This window comes from Anser cygnoides, chromosome 2, assembly GCF_040182565.1.
Source record: "Anser cygnoides isolate HZ-2024a breed goose chromosome 2, Taihu_goose_T2T_genome, whole genome shotgun sequence".
Lineage (NCBI taxonomy): Eukaryota > Metazoa > Chordata > Aves > Anseriformes > Anatidae > Anser > Anser cygnoides.
In genome coordinates, this window is record NC_089874.1 from 85,281,083 (window position 1) to 85,303,068 (window position 21,986).

Here is a 21,986-nt window from a genome sequence, read left to right on the forward strand (position 1 = left end):
TGTAATGTCTTTATATTTTTGCATTTATTTTTGAAACACATATACTTAAAGCATTTCTTGTGTATTTTTATGGTATTTCACTTATTATATTTTAGGATATGTACAGCATGTAGTAGATGAGCGTATGTTATGCAAAGCATCAATTATGAGTCCAGTGGTGAACTTTGTCATACAAGTTTAGATGTTTGAAATAAACTGGTTAAGGTGCAGAATTCATATAAAATTGAATATGTTAGTTTATTGAAGGAAAAAAATTAGCAGGGCTCTGCAAAAACTATTATTTCAAACTTTTAAGCTTGTTTTGAATCTTCTGTTTGCCTTAAAAGCTGACCTGGAGTTATTGCTTGATCGAGTGAATGACTTGATTGAATTTCGTATTGATGCTGTCCTTCAGGAAATGAGTAGTGTGCCACTCTGTAAGTTGCCAGAAGATGAACCACTGGACTGTGAGGAATTTCTCCATAAGACTAAGGTTATTACATGAAATTTTCATAAAGATATATTTAATATTTTGAATTAAAGTCTGTTCATTTTTTTATGAGATAAAACCACTGCAGAATTAATGAAGAATGTGTTGGAAAGCGAAGTAAGGAAATCCCCAGTTGTTTTTTGGCTAGAACATTAAAAAGGAACAAAAATACGAAATGCAATGATGTCTGAGCTGATACATTCTTTTACTAATGCCAAGGCGACTGCTGTGTGATATTTCCTTTATGCTTTGATACCACTCAAGTGTTTTTCCTCTGTGATAGTTTTTTTTTTTTTTTTTTACTGTTGCTTGTTTAGTGCCTTTACCGGCATTGGGAATTGCCCAGCTGATGCCTGTGAATAGCATCCATAACAAGTGCACTTGGTTGCCTGGGAGAGTAAATACTCAGTACATGATCATTTCCATAGTATCTTTCAAAATCTTGAGCTGTCTTGAGTTGATATGTGCAAAATATACTCAGAAGTGCCTGAGTGAAGGTATTCTGGGAAGAACCCCTTCATTTACTCCATCAAAATACTTACATGTTCAGGGGGATTAACCGTAAACATTTAAGTTGCTAGCAAGTGAAAGATAATTAAACTAGTAATAAAATTGAATGTTATTTTTATCAGACCGTAGTGAGATATTCTGGCCTTTTAGGGTATAATGTCTAACTTGTGTTTTCTCCTGAAATAAACTTTGCTTTTGAAAAGATTGTAGTTCATATAAATAAATCCCTATGCCTGGTCTCCTGTAGTAATAAACACTACAGTGAGTTTTGTTTCTCTTAGCATACTTGCCTTTTGGTCTTTCCTCTTTTGTCCCATGTAAAAACTCTCCTTATTGTTAATTAGAAAGAAAAACTTAGAATATTTTTTTATGGAATGAATGGTATTTTGTAAACCTCAAAATCCATAGTTTGTTGTAGTTGATTCTGCTGCTACTTTTTCTCCTGATAGGGCTAGTACTAAAAGATACAATCACTAAAGTAAAAATAGGTGAGAGTGAGCACAAAAGAAAGCTTGAACTTCTGCCTAGCAATTACAGCACCACAACAGCTGATCGTTTTGAATTAACAGAGTAAATTGTATACTAACCCCAGTTATGGGTACAATGGAAATAATAAGATTAGTAAGCTTATTTCAGTTTCCTATTAGAAAATACTAGAAATAAATTCTATCATGTATCAGATATCTTTAAGTTTCCTAAGAAGCTGCTACAACAAAAAGTGCTATACTATGGAAAGAAAAACCAAACCAAACCACCAAAGTAGCTTGTTTAAATATTTTCTCTGATACTACAGAACAGATCTCTCAAATAGAATGAATCATTAGGAAGATCAAGTATTGTCTTAAAATTTGGAAATGACTGCATCTTGCTAATGTCTGAATTCTTCCAGTTACTGATTTCAATTAAACAGAGGTAGCCAGGTTTGAGTAAGCTTAAAGAAATAGGAGATAATAGAGAGAGAGAAAAAAAAGGCAATTATAAAAATTATACTTCACTAAAAATATGTGATTATTTAACCTTAAATATTAAAGAAAACCTGCACAATACTTTAAAATATTTCTGAATTTTATTAAATCTCATTATTTGTTTTCTTCTCCCCCCAGTTAATAATTTTCTTGTTTATTCTAATAATAAATACAACTTTTGATGGATTTTATCTCCTATCTGACTATAAAAGGAAAATGCAATTAGCTAATACTCCTTATGGCACAATCAAGTAATATAAAGTGGAAATGATTAAATGAAAGGTTAATGTCTCCCATACCTACACTGAAAAAATAAGAAAATTAAGAAATACTTGCTTTTGGGAGCTCTTTAACATAGCTATGCAGTATAAACATTATTTCATAATATTAAATCTGGGTAAGTTGTGTATTTTAGGAAAGAAGTCACAGCAATTTTGAAAGATGCTTATGATGTCTTATTTGTCAGAACAAAAAACCCAAAACTAAATAATTTGGAACAAACCAATTTAAAAATAATGCTGTGCATTGATCATGTTTTTTCACAAATACGGGGCCTGGAATACTGTGTTAATAAAGGCTGCTGTGACCATGAAATAGACATAAGTACCAGGAACCATAAGAACATATGTTTGTTTTGGTTTGATAATAGGAGCTCTGTGTAAAAGGTTCCCAGACTTTACATTTGAAAAGCTCACTGGTAGAAGCAGCAGCTAATGAGCTGATTAACATGTTACTAGACAATGAAGTACAGATCAAAAAAGAAGACGAGAAGTCAGTTGATCTCACTTGTGAAATAAGGGAAAAAAATACGGGTAAGATTATATTGTACCTTTATGCTTATGTTTCTTTTGCATGCTTGATACCATTGAGAGGATACTGTAGCTCAGCTGACTGAAGTATCAGTCGGTATCTAATGTTTAAAGAGTTTTGCTTGAATTTGTCTGGATAATGATAGATTATCTAACAATCATCTGCAAAATACATCAATGTTAATAGTCTAACTTGCATGTTCAAATATATATTAGAAACAACTACTTATAGGCCTTGGTTAAGTGCTGGACTTAGAGAAACATAGAATGGTTTGGGTTGGAAGGAATCTTAAAGATCATTTAATTCCAAGCCCTCTGCCCATGGCACCTTCCACTAGACCAGGTTGCTCAAAGACTATCCACTTCCAGGGAGTACTTCAAGGGACATCACAATTTCTCTGGGCAACTTGTTCCAGTGCCTCACCACCCTCACAGTAAAGAATGTCTTCCTAGTATCTTATCTAAACCTACCCTCTTTTAGTTTAAAGCCATTCCCCCTTGTTCTGTCACTACACTCCCTGACATAGAGTCCCTCTCCAGCTTTCCTGTAGGCTCCCTTTAGGTACTGGAAGGCTGCTGTAAGGTCTCCCTGGAGCCTTCTCTTCTCCAGGCTGATAAAGCCTTGAGATTCTTAGATCCTTTCTCTATGAAATACCTTTTTTTTTTTTTTTTTTTTTTGTGTTTGTGATAATTATGCCAATTTGAACTGAGTAGACAAGGTGGATAGGGATAAAATGACAAGTACAATGAGGTACAGATGAGTATTTACACTTCGGTGAAATTTAGCTATTAGTTCAGGCACTTGTGGGTGTTTTGGTTTATTGTGTTTTCAAGTCTCCTAAATCAGTTTAACTAGCTAGATTTTTGATGTTTTAGCAACAGAGGAGGAAAGAAGATCAAAAAGCCTGATTTCCTCCCACAATTCCAGTGAGATATGGGCCGGACTATCCCCTCCAGCAAAGAGGAAGAAAACGGATTTAGAAGTGTTAGAGGAAGAAGCCAATGAACTGCTTTCCTACTTCAATGGTTGTAATATTGACACTCTTTTGAAAGTCACTCGACACACTCTGGAGACCATACGCAAGCGCATCCATGCATGTTCCATGATCAGCTTCTTAGGTGCCCATATTTTAGTACTTTCCTTGCTTAGTTAGCCTATGAAAAGAAATATGTAGATGTAATATACCAAAACTATATCAAAAAGAGCCAGATATGTAAAAGAGGAGAAAACATGGGAAGTTGAGTAAACTATCTTGATAAATCACAGTTGATAACATGGTATTTTTCCAGAGGAATTTTTCTTTCCTTTAAGAGTAGGTATGTATCATAGTGATACTGTTTCTCTTAGGACAGACACTACTGTTCTGGAGGTGGATAATATATTTGGAGCTTGATAAGTGGTTGCTGTGTGACTTTGGCTTTTATATAAAAATGTGTGAAAAAACAGTAGAGAAAGAGCTGTATTATCTTTCTCTTACTAATTGTCTTAAGATCTTTCTATATGTTATGCTCTAACACTTTTTTTGAAGTGTTTTCTTGTTACTTATTTTTAAGAAGCAAAAAAAAAAAGCATTTGGTTTTGGCCTCTCTAGCATATAAGGCATCCAATATGAAGAGATTATGATAAGTTTTTGTGCCCAATTTAATATGCTGACTGTGAGTACAAGCCAGATAAATTTCTGTTAAACAGAGCTTAGCTGTGCAGAACAATTCGATGAGGAGAGAAATAACATGGCACATAGATATTGTTGATGCTACTATGGACTTTAACAATATGTCTTGTAAATTACCCAGGAGTCTTTTTTCCTTAAGAAATAACACTCAGTACTCAATATTGTGCTGTATATATTGGTTTACATCATTATAAATCCTAGAATGAGGTCTTGAAAAGAGTTGTGAACTTTTTTGTTGCTGTTATTGTTTTTCATTTAGAAAATCACAGTGCCTCTAAGAAGAAAACAAGTGCTCATCCTATTATTAGGACTAGCATTAACCTATGTATCCCTAAAATCATCATGACTCCCTCTTTGGATGAGGTACAGCAAATGCTTAATAAAGCTGTAGACAGCATTGTGAAAGTAATGAAAGGAGTTGGACAGTGGAGTAAGGAGAGAATATCCAAGGTTTGTCTTTAATAGCTATACTTAAAACTAATGTCTCAAAACTGCTGCAAATAGAAAATGATTTTTTTTTTTTTTCCACAGAAGAAAATGTTAGAGAGAAAAGTGGCTGTGTTGCAGTGTGAGAGTGGAGACAGCGATTCTGATGATGGAATGAAAGAGATTGGAATGAAAAACATGCATGGTAATGATAAACTCAATTTTAATTCTAGGTAAATGTGATCTATACAGTATATAGAAAAAGATATCAAATATAAAATGCATCAGAAGGAAGAGAATAAAGACTTTATACATTTTAAACCACCTCAGAGTAGAAATAGGATGTAACAATGCCAGAGCTTTTCTTTGTGATTAAAAACCAGGCTGGCCTGAAGATACTTGTCCTTGTGAGAATTTGAGTAAGGGAATTTTGTGTGTGCCTCGTACAGTTATACTGCTTTGGGTTCTACTTGCAATGTGTGAGAAGCTGTTAGGGAGCCAGCTTGGGCAACATAGCAGATATTTTGAGTGAATTTGGAAAACAATTATAGTCACTACCACTGCACGAACGAGCTTTTGTGATTTGCCAGCATGGTTTGTAACTTCACATCTTGAAATGGTCTTAAAGCTTGTGTTGACATTCCTTTGGGAAAGGTAAGTTGATCCTAAACAAAGACTGTTACTGAATAGAAATACCTATATAAAATCTCAATACTGGTGGAGAGATTTTTGTGTAGGATTGAATAGACTGAAACTGTTAAAAGGACTTAATGTGTTTTGTGATCAGGCATGAAATTAAGTTATTGAAGATATTCATGGAAGGAAATTTAAGAAATTGGTTGCTGGGTTTTTCTTATCTGAAAATTTTCAAAATCAAGCCAAATTAATTACTCTACTTTGTACTTCAGGTGCTTCAAAATATATTGAATGTTTCTAGGGTAGGTTCCTCTTACACACCTAAAAAATAGGGAAGTAATATTTGGACTGCTTAAGAAATTAAATTGTTCTTTCAAAACCAAGAGTTTCTCTTGCTTGAGATGGAATAAAGCAATGATGATAAACTCAATCCTATGGGTATTTCCTAACTAATGGACATTCTTTTTATCATTCTTTTCTTTTGAGGCCTGGCTGTGATAATCCTCTAGGATTTAATGTTTACTTTGATTTCAAATTGTAACTGTAGCCTGTCCCGGGTATTTCAGAAAATAAAAGTATATAAACATTCTGTCAGTGCTGACTTATCAGTAAATCACTTAGGTAGAGTGTACAGGAGAAAAAAAAAAGGTTGGGGAGGGAAAGGGGAAGGTTATACTTGAAAAATTAGAGAGAAACTTGTTCCAGATTTGACAGAGAACCCAGATGAAGCAAGTTTCCCAACTACAGAGAAGTTTATGAATATGTGGTAACTATATTGGCTACTTAGATTTCTAGCTGCCTTTTTGATTAATAATAACACATAATTTCAAAATGCATGCTTATTGAAAAACAGGTCATTAGTTTTTGTTGATAGGAATTTGCTGGGCGTAAGCAATATGTTTGTCCTAAAACTGCTTTTGTATTTGATTCAGCCTTTGTAGATAGTACATCAGATGCAGCATCACTCAATTTGTCTGATTCAGTTCAAAACAAGAACTACTTCAAGAGTGTTTCAGAGAACAAAGAAATTATTAAATTGGTATCTTTACTCACCACTGCCATTAATTCTACAAAAAAGGTAAGACAATAGGGATGTTAATTTTATATTACTATTCAAAAAATATAAATGTATGACTTTTAATATCCTTGGACAATAAAGGTAGTCATTGAAAGCACAGTTAAACATATGAATGAGAAAGTGTAGGATAGCGGATGAAAAACATGTGGCTGCAATTTTACATTTATGTTTTGAAAGTGTAACATAGGTTAAAGCGTAGTCAATGTTCAAAGGCTTATGAGACTTTGAGTATTATATAAAGTAAAGCTTAAGTATGATTAAAAATGTATCTCCAGTTAGTAAAACATTATTTAAAAAATCTTAAGTATAATTGAGTCTGCATATTTAGTACAGAACCAGTAGTAATTGTACGAGTGTGTAAAATACGGTTTTATTCACGTAGAAATTATAGTGAAGCCAGCATGAGTTCTGGCCCAATGTGAAGTGTTTGTGAAGCTTTTTGGAAGAAAGCTAGCTGTCAGCTTGGTGTTTGTAGAGGGCTGCGTAGGATTTGATACTGGAGGCTAGGAGACAGCTTAAGGAGTATGCGTGATTTCTTTGCCCTTTTCTTATTTCCTGCACTCTCTAGTAAACTGTAGGTCTAGAAATGGTATTTCTTTGGGGAACTCTGCATCAGTTCCTCCTGGGGCCAGTCCAACCTTACAATGGAGCCTTGACATATGGAAATTTTTGACTCAATGCATTGTAACATCAGTAGTATTAAACTATAACTAGCGCAATGACATACAGGTTTGTGCTGAAGACACCAAGGTGTGGTTGGCAATGGTGGGTAGTTATCCTGATATTTTGATACCCAATATGTTGTAGTTGGAAGCTGCTATCATTTTGCCAGGCTAAATCCTTCAAACAGTATGTTTATTGTAAGTTGTCATGAGTATTATCTCTCATGATAGTCACCTCTCATGTACATTTTTAATAAGCTGAAGTGATGACAATTTATCCTTAACATTTTTATAAATTCGTGAGAATCAGAAAAATAATTGTATTGCACACTCCTTAAATGATTTTCAAATCAGAGATACCTAATTGACTATATAATTTATTGTTAACATTGCAAATGTGATAGGTGTTTAAAAAAAACACTCTCATAATTTCATTATTCAAGAACATATTGAGTAACTGCTGTTCCTGTTATGTTGGGCCCTGGAGGTCAGGTTTCAGTTGCTAGTCCGGTGAGTTGTAGAGAAGGATACTGGAGGAAATTGAAGAAGAAGGCATCTTTACATGAGTTTTTGCTATTAGATAAGTGCACTGTGTCTTAGACTTGAAGGAGTATTTTATTTCCCACTGATTCTTAGTATTTTATTGACTGAAGAATCACTTCATTGGAAAATACTGTAACTGATTTGACAAACTGAATGTGATTAGCATACAGTGTCTGGCAAGGCTCTTGATTGCTAATGAGCTTGCTTTAGCATAAATTTACCAGCAGCCTTCTGTTTTACTGAGATGAGGCAGCCTGCTCCACTATTGAGTACTTAATGTGTTCAAAATAGCAGAAGCTAAGAAATTATGTGTACACTATGGTTTGCTGAGAATCTTTCTGTGAACTTGTATTGCATTTCAGGAGGTTCTTACAGCTTTGGAGAGCTTCAGTTGCTACCACCATATATGGCAGAGAGACAAGGAGGAAACCATTGATAAATTCATGATGGGAAACCCATTACTCTCTGAATTTGAATCTCAAATTCTGCATTTCAGAGACTTGGATCTGAAAATCAATTCTGAGCCTGAATACATCTGTGTGGGAGCTATTGCACTGTACACTGGTAAAGTTCAACTTTCCATTTCTCACAGTTTTCCACTTCTCACAGTTCTCCACTTCTCTCCAGAGGCACATGCTTTCTGACTCCTGTAGGAAGGAGAAATGTTTAGTTTTGGGTGAGTGAACTGTGTTAAAGATGTAAAGCAGAAACACGGAATGGCTGTTTGTTATTTTGGCTGTAAAACGCATGCAAAAAGTCCCACTAATAAGGGTATCTATGAGGCTTATCTGATGTTTCTTCCCCTGTCTGCATAAGTGAAATCTGAGAAAGCAAAATGTTTTGTTTCTTCATTAGGAAAGAGTATGAAACAAATGTCTTTTATTATATAGCAAAGCTTGGCTATTGAAACGTGATTTAGATGGGGTAGGTCTGATATTTAATAAATTGAAAAGACCATTGTGTGTGAGAGCTAAGCATGGAAAGAGACTCTATATAAAAAGGAAGAAACAGAAGTGAAATATGCACAGGAATGAACATGTGGTAGTAACAGGGTTGAAATTATATCCAGCTAAAATTTTATGTAGTGCTTGTAGTAGTATTGATTTTTGACTTCTCTGTTGAGAACAGTGAAGAACAAATTTGAACTGAATGCCAGAGCTTTAGGGAAATGGACTGAATTGCTGCAAAATTGGGCAGGAACTCAGCCAGACTTCAAGTTTCTCTCTAAGTATTTGTCACTTGGTTCCACTGATGGTATAGATAAAACTCTTAACAATTAAATGACTGATGGAGAATTTGGTTTCATTAAATGTCAGATCTAACTTTCTATTTTTTCAGCTTACATATGAGACTTTTACATTTCCTCCGCCCATGTGATTTTTTTTTGGGGGGGGAAAGCTTTAGACATAGAGGAGAATATTAATTTATTATTGATTTGTAGGAAAGAAATGTGTGTAATGATGTATAAATGCGATGAAAAAAGTGTGCAGTTCAGCCTTATCTTTCCAATCTGAAAGGTATTTTGGGAAGGTTAGGAGGAAAATCTTGAATTGCAAGTAACCCTATAAACCACTTGATGGTGTCAAAATGGTTTCATTTTTTCTGCACATGCATGTTTAGACTGAAAAAAAAAAACAGAACTGGGAGTGAAGAGAATACATATTCAAACAAGATTAAAAGTACATCTTAATATATCTAAAATATCTACATTTCTATTGTGTGTTCAATGTTTTTAGGTGATCTGAAGCTAGCACTGAGAGCAGAAACCAAAGCCTGGATGACTCTCCTAGGTTATCATTGTAATAAGAAGTACAGAACAGAGATGGAGACAATTTTCACTTTTATAGAGGAAACTGACAAGAAGTTAAATCGCCGCATTGAGGATCTGGATGATATAAGAACAGCCATGTCTGCATTAAAAGAGATCAGAGAACTACAGATCTCCATAGACTCTAAAGTCGGGCCTATTGAGGTAGTTAACAGGAATGTTGCATGTATGGGTAACGTTTCTACAGAGCAATTATTTTCTGGGTTAGAATTTAACAGTGCACTTTGATTTCATATGTAGTAAATGTTGGGTGGCAGACCTGTTGTTGTTCCTGTAAACCTTTTTTTTAATAATACCGTAGTTTTGCAAAATGCGCAATTGTCTAGATGTTCAGAAGAATTTGTTTTGTAAGACACGTTCATGATTCCCAATTACCCATACTTTTATTGTCAGGGTTGTCTTATTTTATTATTATTTTTTTTTAATATTGAAAGTTAACACAGAATTCATATCTAAAAAATATCAACAGATCTATTTTTCTATTTTGAAAATGCCAAAAGTGTATTTGCTGTCAGACAAATATCTCACACCTGTCTTTTCTCACCTAGTTTGAGCTGAGCTGAGGTAATTTATGAAATGCAGTATGTGCAAATAATGGAAATCAGCCCAGAGCCCTTCTGTATTTCACAGAAGAAATCTAAGAAGGAACAAAACACTCAGCCTTAGAAGCTGTGAGGGTCTCCCTAGTTCTGTGAAGGAGCAAACTAGTACTAGTAGTTTATGGTGAAAAGCAAAGCACATCCACAGCTGGAAACATCTGTGACATTTTTATAGGTACTGGAGTCTCTTAGGAGCTGACATTTTAGAAGTTTGTGGTAAGACCTGGCCTGGTTTGCTCTATGATGTGGAGCCTAGGCATATGAGCCTTGGTAGCCAAGTATTCCTAAAACTCCGATTATAAAAGCAGGAGCGTGGAGTCCATAGGCACAAGGAGTCATGCTTCAGATTTTTGAAACAGGTTGATGAATTTTCCTCACAGTAGGGTGGCAGGCAGATAGTTATGTTTCCATTTCGATAATTTGCAAGGTGATCAAACCAGAAAATGGAAATAATTCTACTTTCTGAAAAAATTGACAGATTAAACTGTTAGGCCACAAAAATTTATTGCTACCTTACCCTATGCTAGTTCACAGTAAGTGAATTTCACCTACTATTTAGGTTGAAATACAGTAAGTTAATTTTATTTGTGTTTTTGTGAGACTTGGCTAAGGATTTTAGAATGTGTAGTGTTAACAACACAGGGGTGGTACAAATGGAGATCATTGTTCCTGGAAAACAAAGGACCATTAAGTATATTTATAGTCATGAGAAGTCATAACAGAGAGAGACTTTTTACCAGGGCCTGTAGTAAACTTGTTGAGGCAAAAGGTGGTTTAGAGTAGGAACTGCCCCAGGACAAGGCAAAAGGTTTTAAATTGAAAGACCGTACATTTAGAGTGGGTATAAGGAAAAAAAAAAGTCATGATGAGGGCAGTGAGGTGATGGAACAAGTTGTCTGGTGGAATCATGGATGCCACATCATTTGAAGTGTTCAAGGTTGGATTGGACAGGGCTTTGAGCAACCTGATCTACTGAAAGTTGTCCTTACCTATGGCATGGGAGTTGGAACTAGTTAATCTTTAATGGTCCCCCCTGACCGTTCTGTGATTCTATTGTAGAATAGTTTTAACTTTTGAAACAGCTTCTGCGTATTAGTTGTAACTTTTGAAATGGTTTCTTAATGCTTTGTTGTTGAAGACATGAAGTGAGGTTTCAGTGTCTGTATTGAACAGATGTTTGCTTGCTTTGCTAACTTGGAGACCTCTGGTTAGTTACTTTCTTATGGCTCACCTCCTGTAATATTCAGCTTGGGTCATACTGGATCTGAATAATATTCTTATTAAAATGAAACTAGAACCTGTAGACTTTAGCAGTACTTTTGCTGGAAATAGTTTTTAGGGATACAGATGGCAATAGAGCAAATAATCTGTCAGAAAGCAGAATGCTATGTGAAAGGTTAGGAGTAAAGGAGAGCAAGCTATTTTTCCTTTTGATATTTCTTCTGGTTTGGCATTGGCTTGCCGGATTGTGCCAATTGCTATGTAAAAAGAACAAATTTTCTGTTATTTCTAGCAAGTCATTCTCATTCTTAAACATTTAAAATGTTAATATACATATATGTCTAAAATTAACATCTCTTAACATCTTTTGTTTATCTTGATCCAACCTTCTGACAGGAATCCTATGCTATGTTAAACAAATATGATCTACTTGTGGCCAAGGAAGAGTCAGAGAAGGTGGATACTTTGCATTACACTTGGGAAAAATTGCTACTCCGAGCAAATGAAGTGCAGAATGAGCTCATTGCTTTGCAGCCAAAGTTCAGAGGAGAACTCATTAGCACTGTGAAGACTTTTACTGAAGACTGTGCTCAGTTCTATTCAGATTATGATCAGGTAGGAGTTTATGTTATATTGTGTTAGAGGAGTTTTTGAGGAGCTGTGGAAGCATGGAAAGACAGTGGAGTTGACTAAATAGTGGAATGTTTCTCTACTATCTGAAGAGTATGTTTATTCTTGTTAATGTGATATTTGAGTTTCAATGCAGGACAGGCTTTGGTTCTTTCTTTGTGTGTGACTGAAGTTTAATCTGGTAACCAGCTCTTAAAGAAAGGCTGGAGACACACAGAGTTCATGATACAGAGCTTGTTAGCACGTGCAAACATGAAGGTTGAGGTTAAAGAGGAATTATGTTAGAATATAAGAGTTTTCGGATCTTGAATGTAAGTAGAAATGACTTCAGCTCTTATATGCCTTCTCAGTAGAATATGAGTCAAGCTGAACTAGTCTTTTAACTAATACTTATTTTTTATTGATAAATGTGCAACTCTTGCCTACCTTTTCCAATATTAACAAAACTTCTGTATTAAAAAGAAAATGGCTTGTCGTTGTTCTCTTTTGAAAGTATTTTTTTGTTTTAGTAGGTAATTTTGTAGTCTCTCAGTTCAACTGCAACCTGATGTAAGGACGGAATCCTGCAACCACAAAAATGTTTGCGTTTCTAATCACTTTTTTTGGAAAATGCTGCTTAGAAATAATTTGTGGTTATTTGTGTTCTCTGAACTCACTCACTCTAAACTCTTTTTTTTTTTTTTTTTTCCAGAATGGGCCAATGGTGGTTGGCTTAGAGCCTCATGAAGCCAGTGACAGGCTTACTATGTTTCAGGTACTATTCATTCTAAAATATTTCTTAATGCTTGTTGCAAATAAACTAACAACTGAAGGCTTTGAGAATGAATCTAGGATAGCTGAACTAATTTTCATTGATATATAGGGTTACTGGTTGGGCAAAGTCTATTTTAACTTAATGATGAAAGATAAGATGGTATTTTTTCCAACATTTTCAAGGAATGTTGATTAAAATGGTAATTTTAGGAGCTGCATAAGAGAGGCTGCATAGGTAATGAGTAATAAGTAGATTCAGGTGTCTGGATCAGAACCTACTCTCAAGTTGAGTGTATTTGGCGATAGGCTGTTCTTGTGTTCATCAGCGTGGCTTTTGCATGACTGCAATTTTGCCCAATTCTTTTTGTTCTCCTTTTCTTACTTAAAAAAAAAAAAGTTTTAAAAGTTTCCGTACAAACTGACTATTTCTACTGTTGAAATGTTTCTTTGTGCAGTGGTTAATTTCTTCTCCTGTAACGCTGTCTTCTAATTGTTTTCCTTTTCCCATTGTGTTATTTGTTTGGTTTTCTTATATGTTTCCTCAGTTATATAGCAGCTGTCAAGTAAATTTGTTGTTCTTTCTGCTGCTCAAACAGGAATAATCCTTACTTTGACCCTTCATTAAGAGAGTTGCACAGCTTACTTGAGGAGTTAAAATTTGCAGCATCCACCTCTCTTTGCTTTCCACATCATGCTCAACCTCTTTCAAATGCAAGCTTACCATGTACTGTTTATTCTGTCACTGTGCTACGTGGAATAAATGACCTCCCTGTCAACTTCTAAAGATGTGCCTCCAAATTCCAAACTCCTAAAAAGTTTTTTCACATGAAAATTTCAATCAAAACCTGTTGACAGTAAGGTGTTAGTATCTCCTGTACATCCTTTTAGCATTTACTAGATTTTAACCACTAATGCAGCTGTAAGCATAATGCCAGATGTATTTAAATGTATTACATGTAATTGCTTGCTTTCTCTCTAGAATCGATTTGATAATCTTTTTCGGAAATATATTGCTTATACTGGTGGGGAAGATCTTTTTGGTTTGCCTGTTACACAGTATCCTCAGCTACTTGAAATAAAGAAGGAACTGACTCTGTTACAGAAACTCTATAATCTATATAACAATGTCCTTGACACAGTCAGTGGCTACTATGATATTCTTTGGTCAGAATTAGACACTGGAAAAATTAATAGTGAACTTCTGGAGTTTCAGAACAGGTGAGAAACTCTTTCTGTGAAAAGAAGCCTAAAATACTTTTGTTACTTCTTAAATATGATTATAATTGGTTAGCATCATTAATTTTAATTGAAAAATATGTCCATTACCAATACATAATTTAAGGGAGCCAGTTTAGACTCTAAATGTTGAGGATTATTGCTGCTTAGAGAGTTTGGGTAGCTTCCTTCCTTCCTTCCTTCCTTTCTTTCCGTACATTAAAATTGCTATTTATTTTCTTCATGATTCAAATTTAACTTGTTTGTTTTAATATTATTAGTCATGAGAGAGATTCGCCCTATATATCAAAGGCAGGTTAGTGAATTGCTGAATATTTTTGCTACAAAATAGGATATATTGCATGCATAGACTATGAACTTTTAATGAAATCAGGAATCAAATGATTTAAAGAATTAAATCTGCCTGTTCTGAGAAACAGTGGTTTTGCTAGAGAATAGAGCAGTTCATCTCATAAGCCTCACCAAAAGATGAAATCAAGAATAAAGTGATTCAATTGTCTTTGAAGGTCACTTGGACAAAGTATATTGGAATTATGCAGCTACACTTCTTAGGGTGAGCCTGCAGGTGACCACCTACCAGTCAGTGAAATAGACTGGAAATATTTAGTCATATACAGAATCTTCAAAATACAGGGAACCTGAATTGGAGGGTATGTAGTTTAATGTTAAAACTATATATGGTGGTTAAATGGGTAACAGAAAGAATATTTGAAACTGTGTGAGAAAACTTGGATTATTTTTATGTAGATGCCATAAGCTTCCTCGTGGTGTAAAGCAATGGCAGGCCTTTTTTGACCTAAAGAAGACTATTGAGGACTTCTGTGAATGTTGTCCATTGCTTGAGCATATGTCAAATAAAGCAATGATGCCTCGGCACTGGAAGCGGATTACAGATCTCACTGAGCACAGCTTTGATGTGGAAAGTGAAACATTCAAACTGAGGAATATTATGGAAGCTCCACTACTCAGATATAAAGAGGAAATAGAGGTATTGTGAAATGGATGCGTGAAAGTAAGCAATCTGCTCAGATAATATCTGAGTAACAGTAGTAAGAAGGAAAACAGTATTTCCAAAGAAAGAACAGAGAAATAGTCTGTCACTTCAGTTTTCTGTGTAAAATAATGATGCATGTATTGTGGTGTCAACTTTAATAAACCATGCCATGTGGCTCACGAGTTAATTTATGAGGATGCTTTGCAATATTAAAGTTATGAAAATAATCACTGTATTATTCTTGTAGTCTCCACAAACTTGACCATATTGTGATGTGGTACATGGATTATTAGCTATGGTGTTTTTATGTTTGTAAATCTTTCCAGTTGATAAATAATTGCTCATCAAACTAAATAGAGTTAAAGGAAATGCCAGTTCGATTTGGACACCAAAGACCTGAACAGTTGATAACTTGTTTTGACATCTTATTTATTTAAAAGGATATCTGCATAAGTGCTGTGAAGGAGAAAGACATTGAGCAGAAGTTAAAACAAGTGATAGCTGAATGGGACAACAAAACGTTTATCTTTGCAAACTTTAAAACCCGTGGGGAACTTCTTTTAAGAGGAGACAGCACATCAGAAACAATTGCTACCATGGAGGACAGCTTGATGATTCTTGGTTCTCTCATGAGTAACAGGTAACAAGAAAGGCACTGCGTATTTGTGTGAGTTATAAATATCAGCAAGAGGCTTTGTTTTATTGAAGAAATTTATCTTTCACAAAGGAGAAGGAAAGTAAACATCTAGATAAAAACTAAAAGCTTACTTGTCCTTGAGCTGTTCATGGGCTAGTTCTCATTGTCTGTTTTCCTGCATTAAGTTATTTTGAAATAATGTGTTCAGACTTCTGATTAATCAGCTGGATAGTTTCCATGGATGCAAGACAGTGGTGATAAACATAAAAGGGAACACTGCCTGGTTGTGGCAGGGGTCCTACTGGTATTATAGGCACTGCTACTCTGCCCTCGTGGTAGACCACTACCTCTTTTGCAGACTTTTGCTGAAGGTACTGAAAATCCAACTTAAGATGAACTCTGGTTTGTGTGGTTTTACATGTCAAAGCTCCTGGATAAAATAAGGAACACAGAACCTGATCATCAGGAAGATGTCCAGAAGCAAATGTTTGGTTGATAAGGACCTGGTCACTATGAGTTTTGCAGCTTTGAAGAGATTACGTAGTCCCTTTTTGAAACCCCTTTACCTTAGAATGATTTAAATCTTACTCCCATTCATCTCCTGCTTATTCAGAGCTGTGCTACATACCATGTGCACAAAGGCGCAAGTTGGAGCTGATTTCTTTTTAGCCCCTAACTAACTGAATTGAGTAAGGTATGGGTTAGTATACTTTAACTTGACAAACATGCAAGTGGCAAAATTATTCCTCCTTATGTTAGAAGACTGAGCTGGCTTTCAAGAAACTTTTTTCCTGCCTGAAGTAAAGCAAGTATCTTTTTTAATTTTAGATACAACACACCATTCAAGACACAGATTCAAAAATGGGTGCACTATCTTTCCAACACAACAGATATCATTGAGAACTGGATGACTGTGCAGAACTTGTGGATTTACTTAGAAGCTGTGTTCGTTGGTGGTGACATAGCAAAGCAGCTTCCAAAGGTTTTCAGACCTGCCTTTTTCAGTTTGGTTTTCTAAATTTTAAGAAAAAAAATTAATTGTGATGTAACTGGTGCAGTAACATAAGCTTCATTGTTTTGGTGCTTAACAAAATTAGACTTGCTAAGACATATTTATCTAGTTATCATTTTATTTCTAGATTGTTAAATTATTAACCAATATTTGTGTAAGTGTTTTGCGTAGTGGTAGCCTAGCCTTGTTAAGTTAGCCTTGTAGTACTTACCAGTAGCCTAGTAGCACCCGCAGTTTTGCTAGGAATACTTGTCTTAAATTTTTCTATATTGCTTTTGGAATTAGAAGTAATTCAATTTTTAGAAAAACTCTTCAAATTTGGATCATGCAATTCAAGCATAAGGCGTTTTCTGTGTTTTACTCTAAGAATGATTGGAAGAAAAAGTTGATAGCAGGCTTGGCAGTGAAGTATAAAATAAGCTGTATTATGTGAGCAGAAAGATTTGTGTTTTTCTAAACTGAAAAATCTTTGGGGTTGGACTCTGGTAATTACTTGTGAGAAGATTACTGGTGCCAATTCTGCTAGCAAGTTCCTTTTGCCTCTTCTCTCTTCCTTCCCCCATCCCTTCCTCTCCATCTTTACCCCCATGTTTTGACAGGAAGCAAAGCGTTTCTCTAACATTGATAAATCCTGGGTGAGGATCATGACCCGAGCTCATGAAACCCCTAATGTTGTTCAGTGCTGCGTTGGAGATGAAATCATGGGACAGCTACTACCACATTTACTAGAACAGCTTGAAATCTGTCAGAAATCACTCACAGGGTAAGATTACCACAAGACCAGTCTCGGGCAGATAGTTGTGAATTGCTTAACTAGCTAAAAAGGAAGTACTGTCCCATGGACTTTGCAAAGATTGTGTGTTTATTTCTCTATGAATTCAGTTGAACTGAGCAAACAAGGTATCAGGATAGTGCAACACCTCCAAAGAAATTGCTAGTACCAAACTGGTAAGTATTTGATTTGTGACTAAGCTGTCACTATCTCTGCTGATACTGGAGCTGTTTCTGCCTGTTTTCAATACAGCAGGGAGTCTAGGTCTATATATTCTTTTCAGATCCTTCACATGTGTGGGAGAAATTCAGCATGAGGTACCTAAGCAGCAAGTAACTGACCTAATAAAAAAACACTTCACTTTAATTTCATTTTAGTAGTATTTACATCATAGCTAACAATAAAAGCTTTCAATTAAATGATTTTTGATGCTGAAAGAGTAGTCTTAAAGCAGGTACTTTACATGAAGGTACAATGAATAAGAATTATTGGAGGTACCAATGACATAAATTGCAATTTTTGCTATTTTTTTCTCACAATGGTGTTGTGAGAAATATCACCTTTAAAGAGGAAAGGATGTATAAAGTAACCTAATTCACTTTCTGTCTACTTCCTCCCCAAAATATTTATAAATACAGGTATCTGGAAAAAAAACGCCTCCTATTTCCACGATTCTTCTTTGTGTCAGATCCTGCCCTCTTAGAAATTCTTGGCCAGGCATCAGACTCTCACACTATACAGGCACATCTGCTGAATGTCTTTGACAACATTAAAACTGTCAAGTTCCATGAAAAGGTATGTGTTGCCCAAATCTCAGAGTTATATTCTTTCAAATTGTTAAACAATTTGTGATACTTGTTAAATAGCAAGCAAGCTGGGTGCATAGGGCATTTGGCTGTTTTACCAAGCTCATCACTTACTATAATGCTGCATAGGCTCTCCTAATATAAGATTTAGTTTCATATCTTCATTTGCTTAATAGGAAAACTTTATATAGAATAGCAAAACAAACCAAAAATTGTCACCAGTGCTTAGGTTTCAGACAAAACACACCTAGGTACTGAACTGTCTTCTGTGGCTTAATACAGGCTAGCTTCTTCTCAGATGAGCTTCAGATTCTTTTTGAGCACATTTGTATGTCTAGATTGCTTGAAAACATGTTATTTGAAGAACAAGTTTCTTACACCCTTTATGAAAAAAATATATCGTGACACAGATATTTTTTTCCTCTGTATATGTATGCATGTCCTTAGACATTTGCTTCCTCCACATGCATGAAATTCCTTTCAATGACCATGTTTCTTAACTTCAGTGTTTCCATTATTTTTTATTTTAAGAAGACAACTTATGTTACGATATTAATACACCACTAATGAGTGAAGGTTTCCTTTATTGTGACTGGAAAGCGTATGCTGTCATTGAAATTGAAGTAAAATTCAAGAGTTGACAGTGTATTGGGGTTTGCCTTCATGTTCAGGTGGCAATGTTTTGTTTAAAGCCTTTCTTCATACTGAAAGCAATGGTTTTATTGTTTTCACATTTGCTTAATGGATTGATATAAATTTTAGTGACCTTAAAAGGTTTAATGAAATGCTGGCAGGAAAATCAGGCAGTTACTGATCATAAATTGATCAGAAAATTGATGATAAATCTGTAAATCATAAATTGTTCTTGCCTTGCTTTTATTAGGTATATGATCGTATATTGTCAATTAGCTCACGAGAGGGTGAGACTATTGAGCTGAGTAGACCTGTAATGGCTGAAGGTAATGTGGAAGTTTGGCTGAATTCTCTGTTGAAGGAATCCCAGCTGTCACTGCATCATGTTATTCGCCAGGCAGCTATGCATATCCAGGAAACTGGTTTCCAGCTGACTGAATTTCTTTCTACTTACCCAGCCCAGGTAAAATCATTGTTAAATTAATGAAAAATTGCTCACAGATAGGTTAGCACATTGGTGGGATTTTCTTGTCTTTGCAATTAAGATTGCAGCCAGTATTACAAATGCAAAACTGACATTTAAATTTATCTTAATCACTTCAGTCTTTTAAATTCCAATTTACATATCTGAAACCAAAAGATCAAAACTTAGCCTGAAGCTCTTGTTCAAAAAGATGCTGAATACAATAAATTAATGCAATAGAGTTAACACTATTTCTTTACACACTTAATACCTAACTACTGAAAGAAAAGTAGTAAAATTGTATGTTTGTTTATACATTCAGGAAAACACTGCATGTTGTCAAAGGCTTGGAGCTGTGGGTGACACTGGGGGAAAATTATTTTCTCTGTATGAGCTTCTTCACTTGTGATCAGGAATGTTCTTGGAAAGGAAATAAAAAGTTCATGAATTACTGAAGGAATATATTAAATTGAAGCATTAATTATTCTGATAACCGATTTGTTATTTATTATATCTCATGTAAATTATATTGAATGGTTGTGTCAGCAGTGCATCATAGGTGCTATCTATGAGACTGAAATGTGGACTTTACTAGATGCTTATGAATGGATTTAGGACACAAAATAAATGCACAGGTTGAATGACCTCTATATGGAAGCATGAATAAATAATTTTATACAAGTAGGCAGAATCATTTATTTATTTGTTTCTGTGAATGTATGTTTAAGGTGAAATAGAAAAGATGATGAAGCATACTCTTTCGTGTTTCATAAGGTTGGGTTGTTGGGGATCCAAATGATTTGGACACGAGACTCAGAAGAAGCTTTGACTAATGCCAGGTATGATAAAAAAATTATGCGAAAGACAAACCAGTTTTTCCTGGATCTTCTAAACATGCTAATAGATATGACAACAAAAGACCTTAACCCAGTCGAGCGAATTAAATATGAGACATTAATCACTGTTCACGTGCATCAGAGGGACATCTTTGATGGTCTGGTAAGTATTGAAAAATTTATTGAGATATGAGGCAGTAGTCATGTAAAACAATGTGAAAGAAGACAGTGTAGCTATGATGTATGAATGCCTGCATCTTAAGCCAAACAATTAATTTCAGGATTGTAATGACTGTGTGACTTTGAATATTACAGAAATGCTGGTGTTGCTTCAATACGTGTCATAGCTTCTCTTTAAGTAATTGTGTTGTTTGTCGGCTTCCCCCTCTCCCCCACAGCCATAGAAGAATTTTATAGTGCTTTGTGTTCGCCCATTTAAATCAGACGTGTCTGCTGTGTGATCAGTTAGGGACTTCTTTTTCCTCATCTACTACATGTGGCAAGTAATCATCCTTTCTATAGACTACTTTGGGAGTCTTGAAGAATAAATAAAATGAATATATAGTGTTATAGTACAGGAGAAAGCCTGACGTTTCTCGAAGCTGCCATCATTGCTGTTCTAGTTTCAATAGCATACCTAATTATTACTTAGAGGTTTGTTTATTCACTTCACACCTTCTTATGCAGCCACAGGATACCGAAGTTAGGAAAGTGAAAGCATTTACTCCTTAAACAATTGAAATTAAAAGCTAGCATGCCTTTTACCTTCAGGAAGATCTGGACTTAACTCTAATTATGCTGTCTGGGGAAAGGATTACTGAGTTTTAACCCATTGCGGATAGGCAGGCACCAGTGTAGGACCAGTTGTTTCTACTTAAAATCATCCTAGCAATCCTATGTGAAGTATCATTTCTAGATACAATTAAATGGGGCCTCTTTTCTGATAGGTGTTTTAATATTCAGTTGGTCAACTTTGAATTCTCCCAGCTCTGTTGTATTTCTTAACATGATATACTTTATTAAAAACAAACAAAAAAATCATGAGTTTCGTGACACTATATAAATCAGAAAAAAAGGTATTTCAAGACAGTGTCACAGTGTGCAGATATTAGTTACGTTCCTTCTGTTCAGATGTGAAAATAAAATGATAGAGTTGAATAGTAGAAATAGGAATTTTAATGTTAACCAGATTTAACGACTTTTGTGTAAGGCCATGGACTGTACATTTGTACTTAGAATTTCCTTTCCCTTAGTGTGGTTCCAGGGACAGCAGCAACACTTAAGGATTTTTTTGTGGTAGAAACCAAAGTAAGGTCTCCACTGTTCTTGTGCTACTGGCTTACACTGTGCCTTTCATTGTGTTTGCAGTGCTGCCTTTACAGTACCGCTTAGATGAGTTAATATAAACGCAGAAATAAATGTTAACCATGAATGCCACACTCTTTGTCTTTTTCCTCTTTTCTTAGTGTTGCAAGCATATCAAGAGCCCTACAGACTTCGAGTGGCTGAAACAGTGTAGATTTTATTTTAATGAAGACTCTGATAAAATGATGATTAATATCACTGATGTGGGTTTCACATACCAGAATGAATTCTTGGGCTGTACTGACAGGCTTGTCATAACTCCTCTTACAGACAGGTGACAAAGACTGATTTTATTTGTTTATTCTTTCTTGTTTATTCTTTCACCCCAAATCTAGGCATTTACAAGAGCAATTTAGTCATTCTTATTAGATGCAAAATAGATCTCTGCAGAGTTTGTCCTTCACAGTCATTATCAAAGTCAATACATTTA

The 21,986-nt window shown here is 35.1% G+C and overlaps 1 protein-coding gene across 7 annotated transcripts in view; it reads left to right on the forward strand.

Moving 5' to 3' along the window:
* Window positions 1–21,986, forward strand: part of DNAH5 (dynein axonemal heavy chain 5) — a 145,882-nt gene that overhangs the window by 46,554 nt on the left and 77,342 nt on the right. For all 7 annotated transcript variants that reach the window (XR_007158880.2, XR_007158883.2, XR_007158882.2 and 4 more), the window contains 19 exons: window positions 327–472; window positions 2,594–2,756; window positions 3,630–3,872; window positions 4,686–4,876; window positions 4,958–5,057; window positions 6,421–6,566; window positions 8,134–8,335; window positions 9,508–9,743; window positions 11,816–12,034; window positions 12,741–12,803; window positions 13,782–14,020; window positions 14,786–15,026; window positions 15,473–15,672; window positions 16,498–16,651; window positions 17,281–17,444; window positions 18,092–18,248; window positions 19,143–19,355; window positions 20,130–20,354; window positions 21,658–21,830. Coding sequence is in view for 4 of the 7 variants with exons in the window: in XM_048050198.2 (XP_047906155.2) it covers window positions 327–472; window positions 2,594–2,756; window positions 3,630–3,872; window positions 4,686–4,876; window positions 4,958–5,057; window positions 6,421–6,566; window positions 8,134–8,335; window positions 9,508–9,743; window positions 11,816–12,034; window positions 12,741–12,803; window positions 13,782–14,020; window positions 14,786–15,026; window positions 15,473–15,672; window positions 16,498–16,651; window positions 17,281–17,444; window positions 18,092–18,248; window positions 19,143–19,355; window positions 20,130–20,354; window positions 21,658–21,830 (3,475 nt within the window). In the remaining 3 variants the exon portion in view is untranslated. The remainder of the gene's footprint in view (window positions 1–326; window positions 473–2,593; window positions 2,757–3,629; window positions 3,873–4,685; window positions 4,877–4,957; window positions 5,058–6,420; window positions 6,567–8,133; window positions 8,336–9,507; window positions 9,744–11,815; window positions 12,035–12,740; window positions 12,804–13,781; window positions 14,021–14,785; window positions 15,027–15,472; window positions 15,673–16,497; window positions 16,652–17,280; window positions 17,445–18,091; window positions 18,249–19,142; window positions 19,356–20,129; window positions 20,355–21,657; window positions 21,831–21,986) is intronic.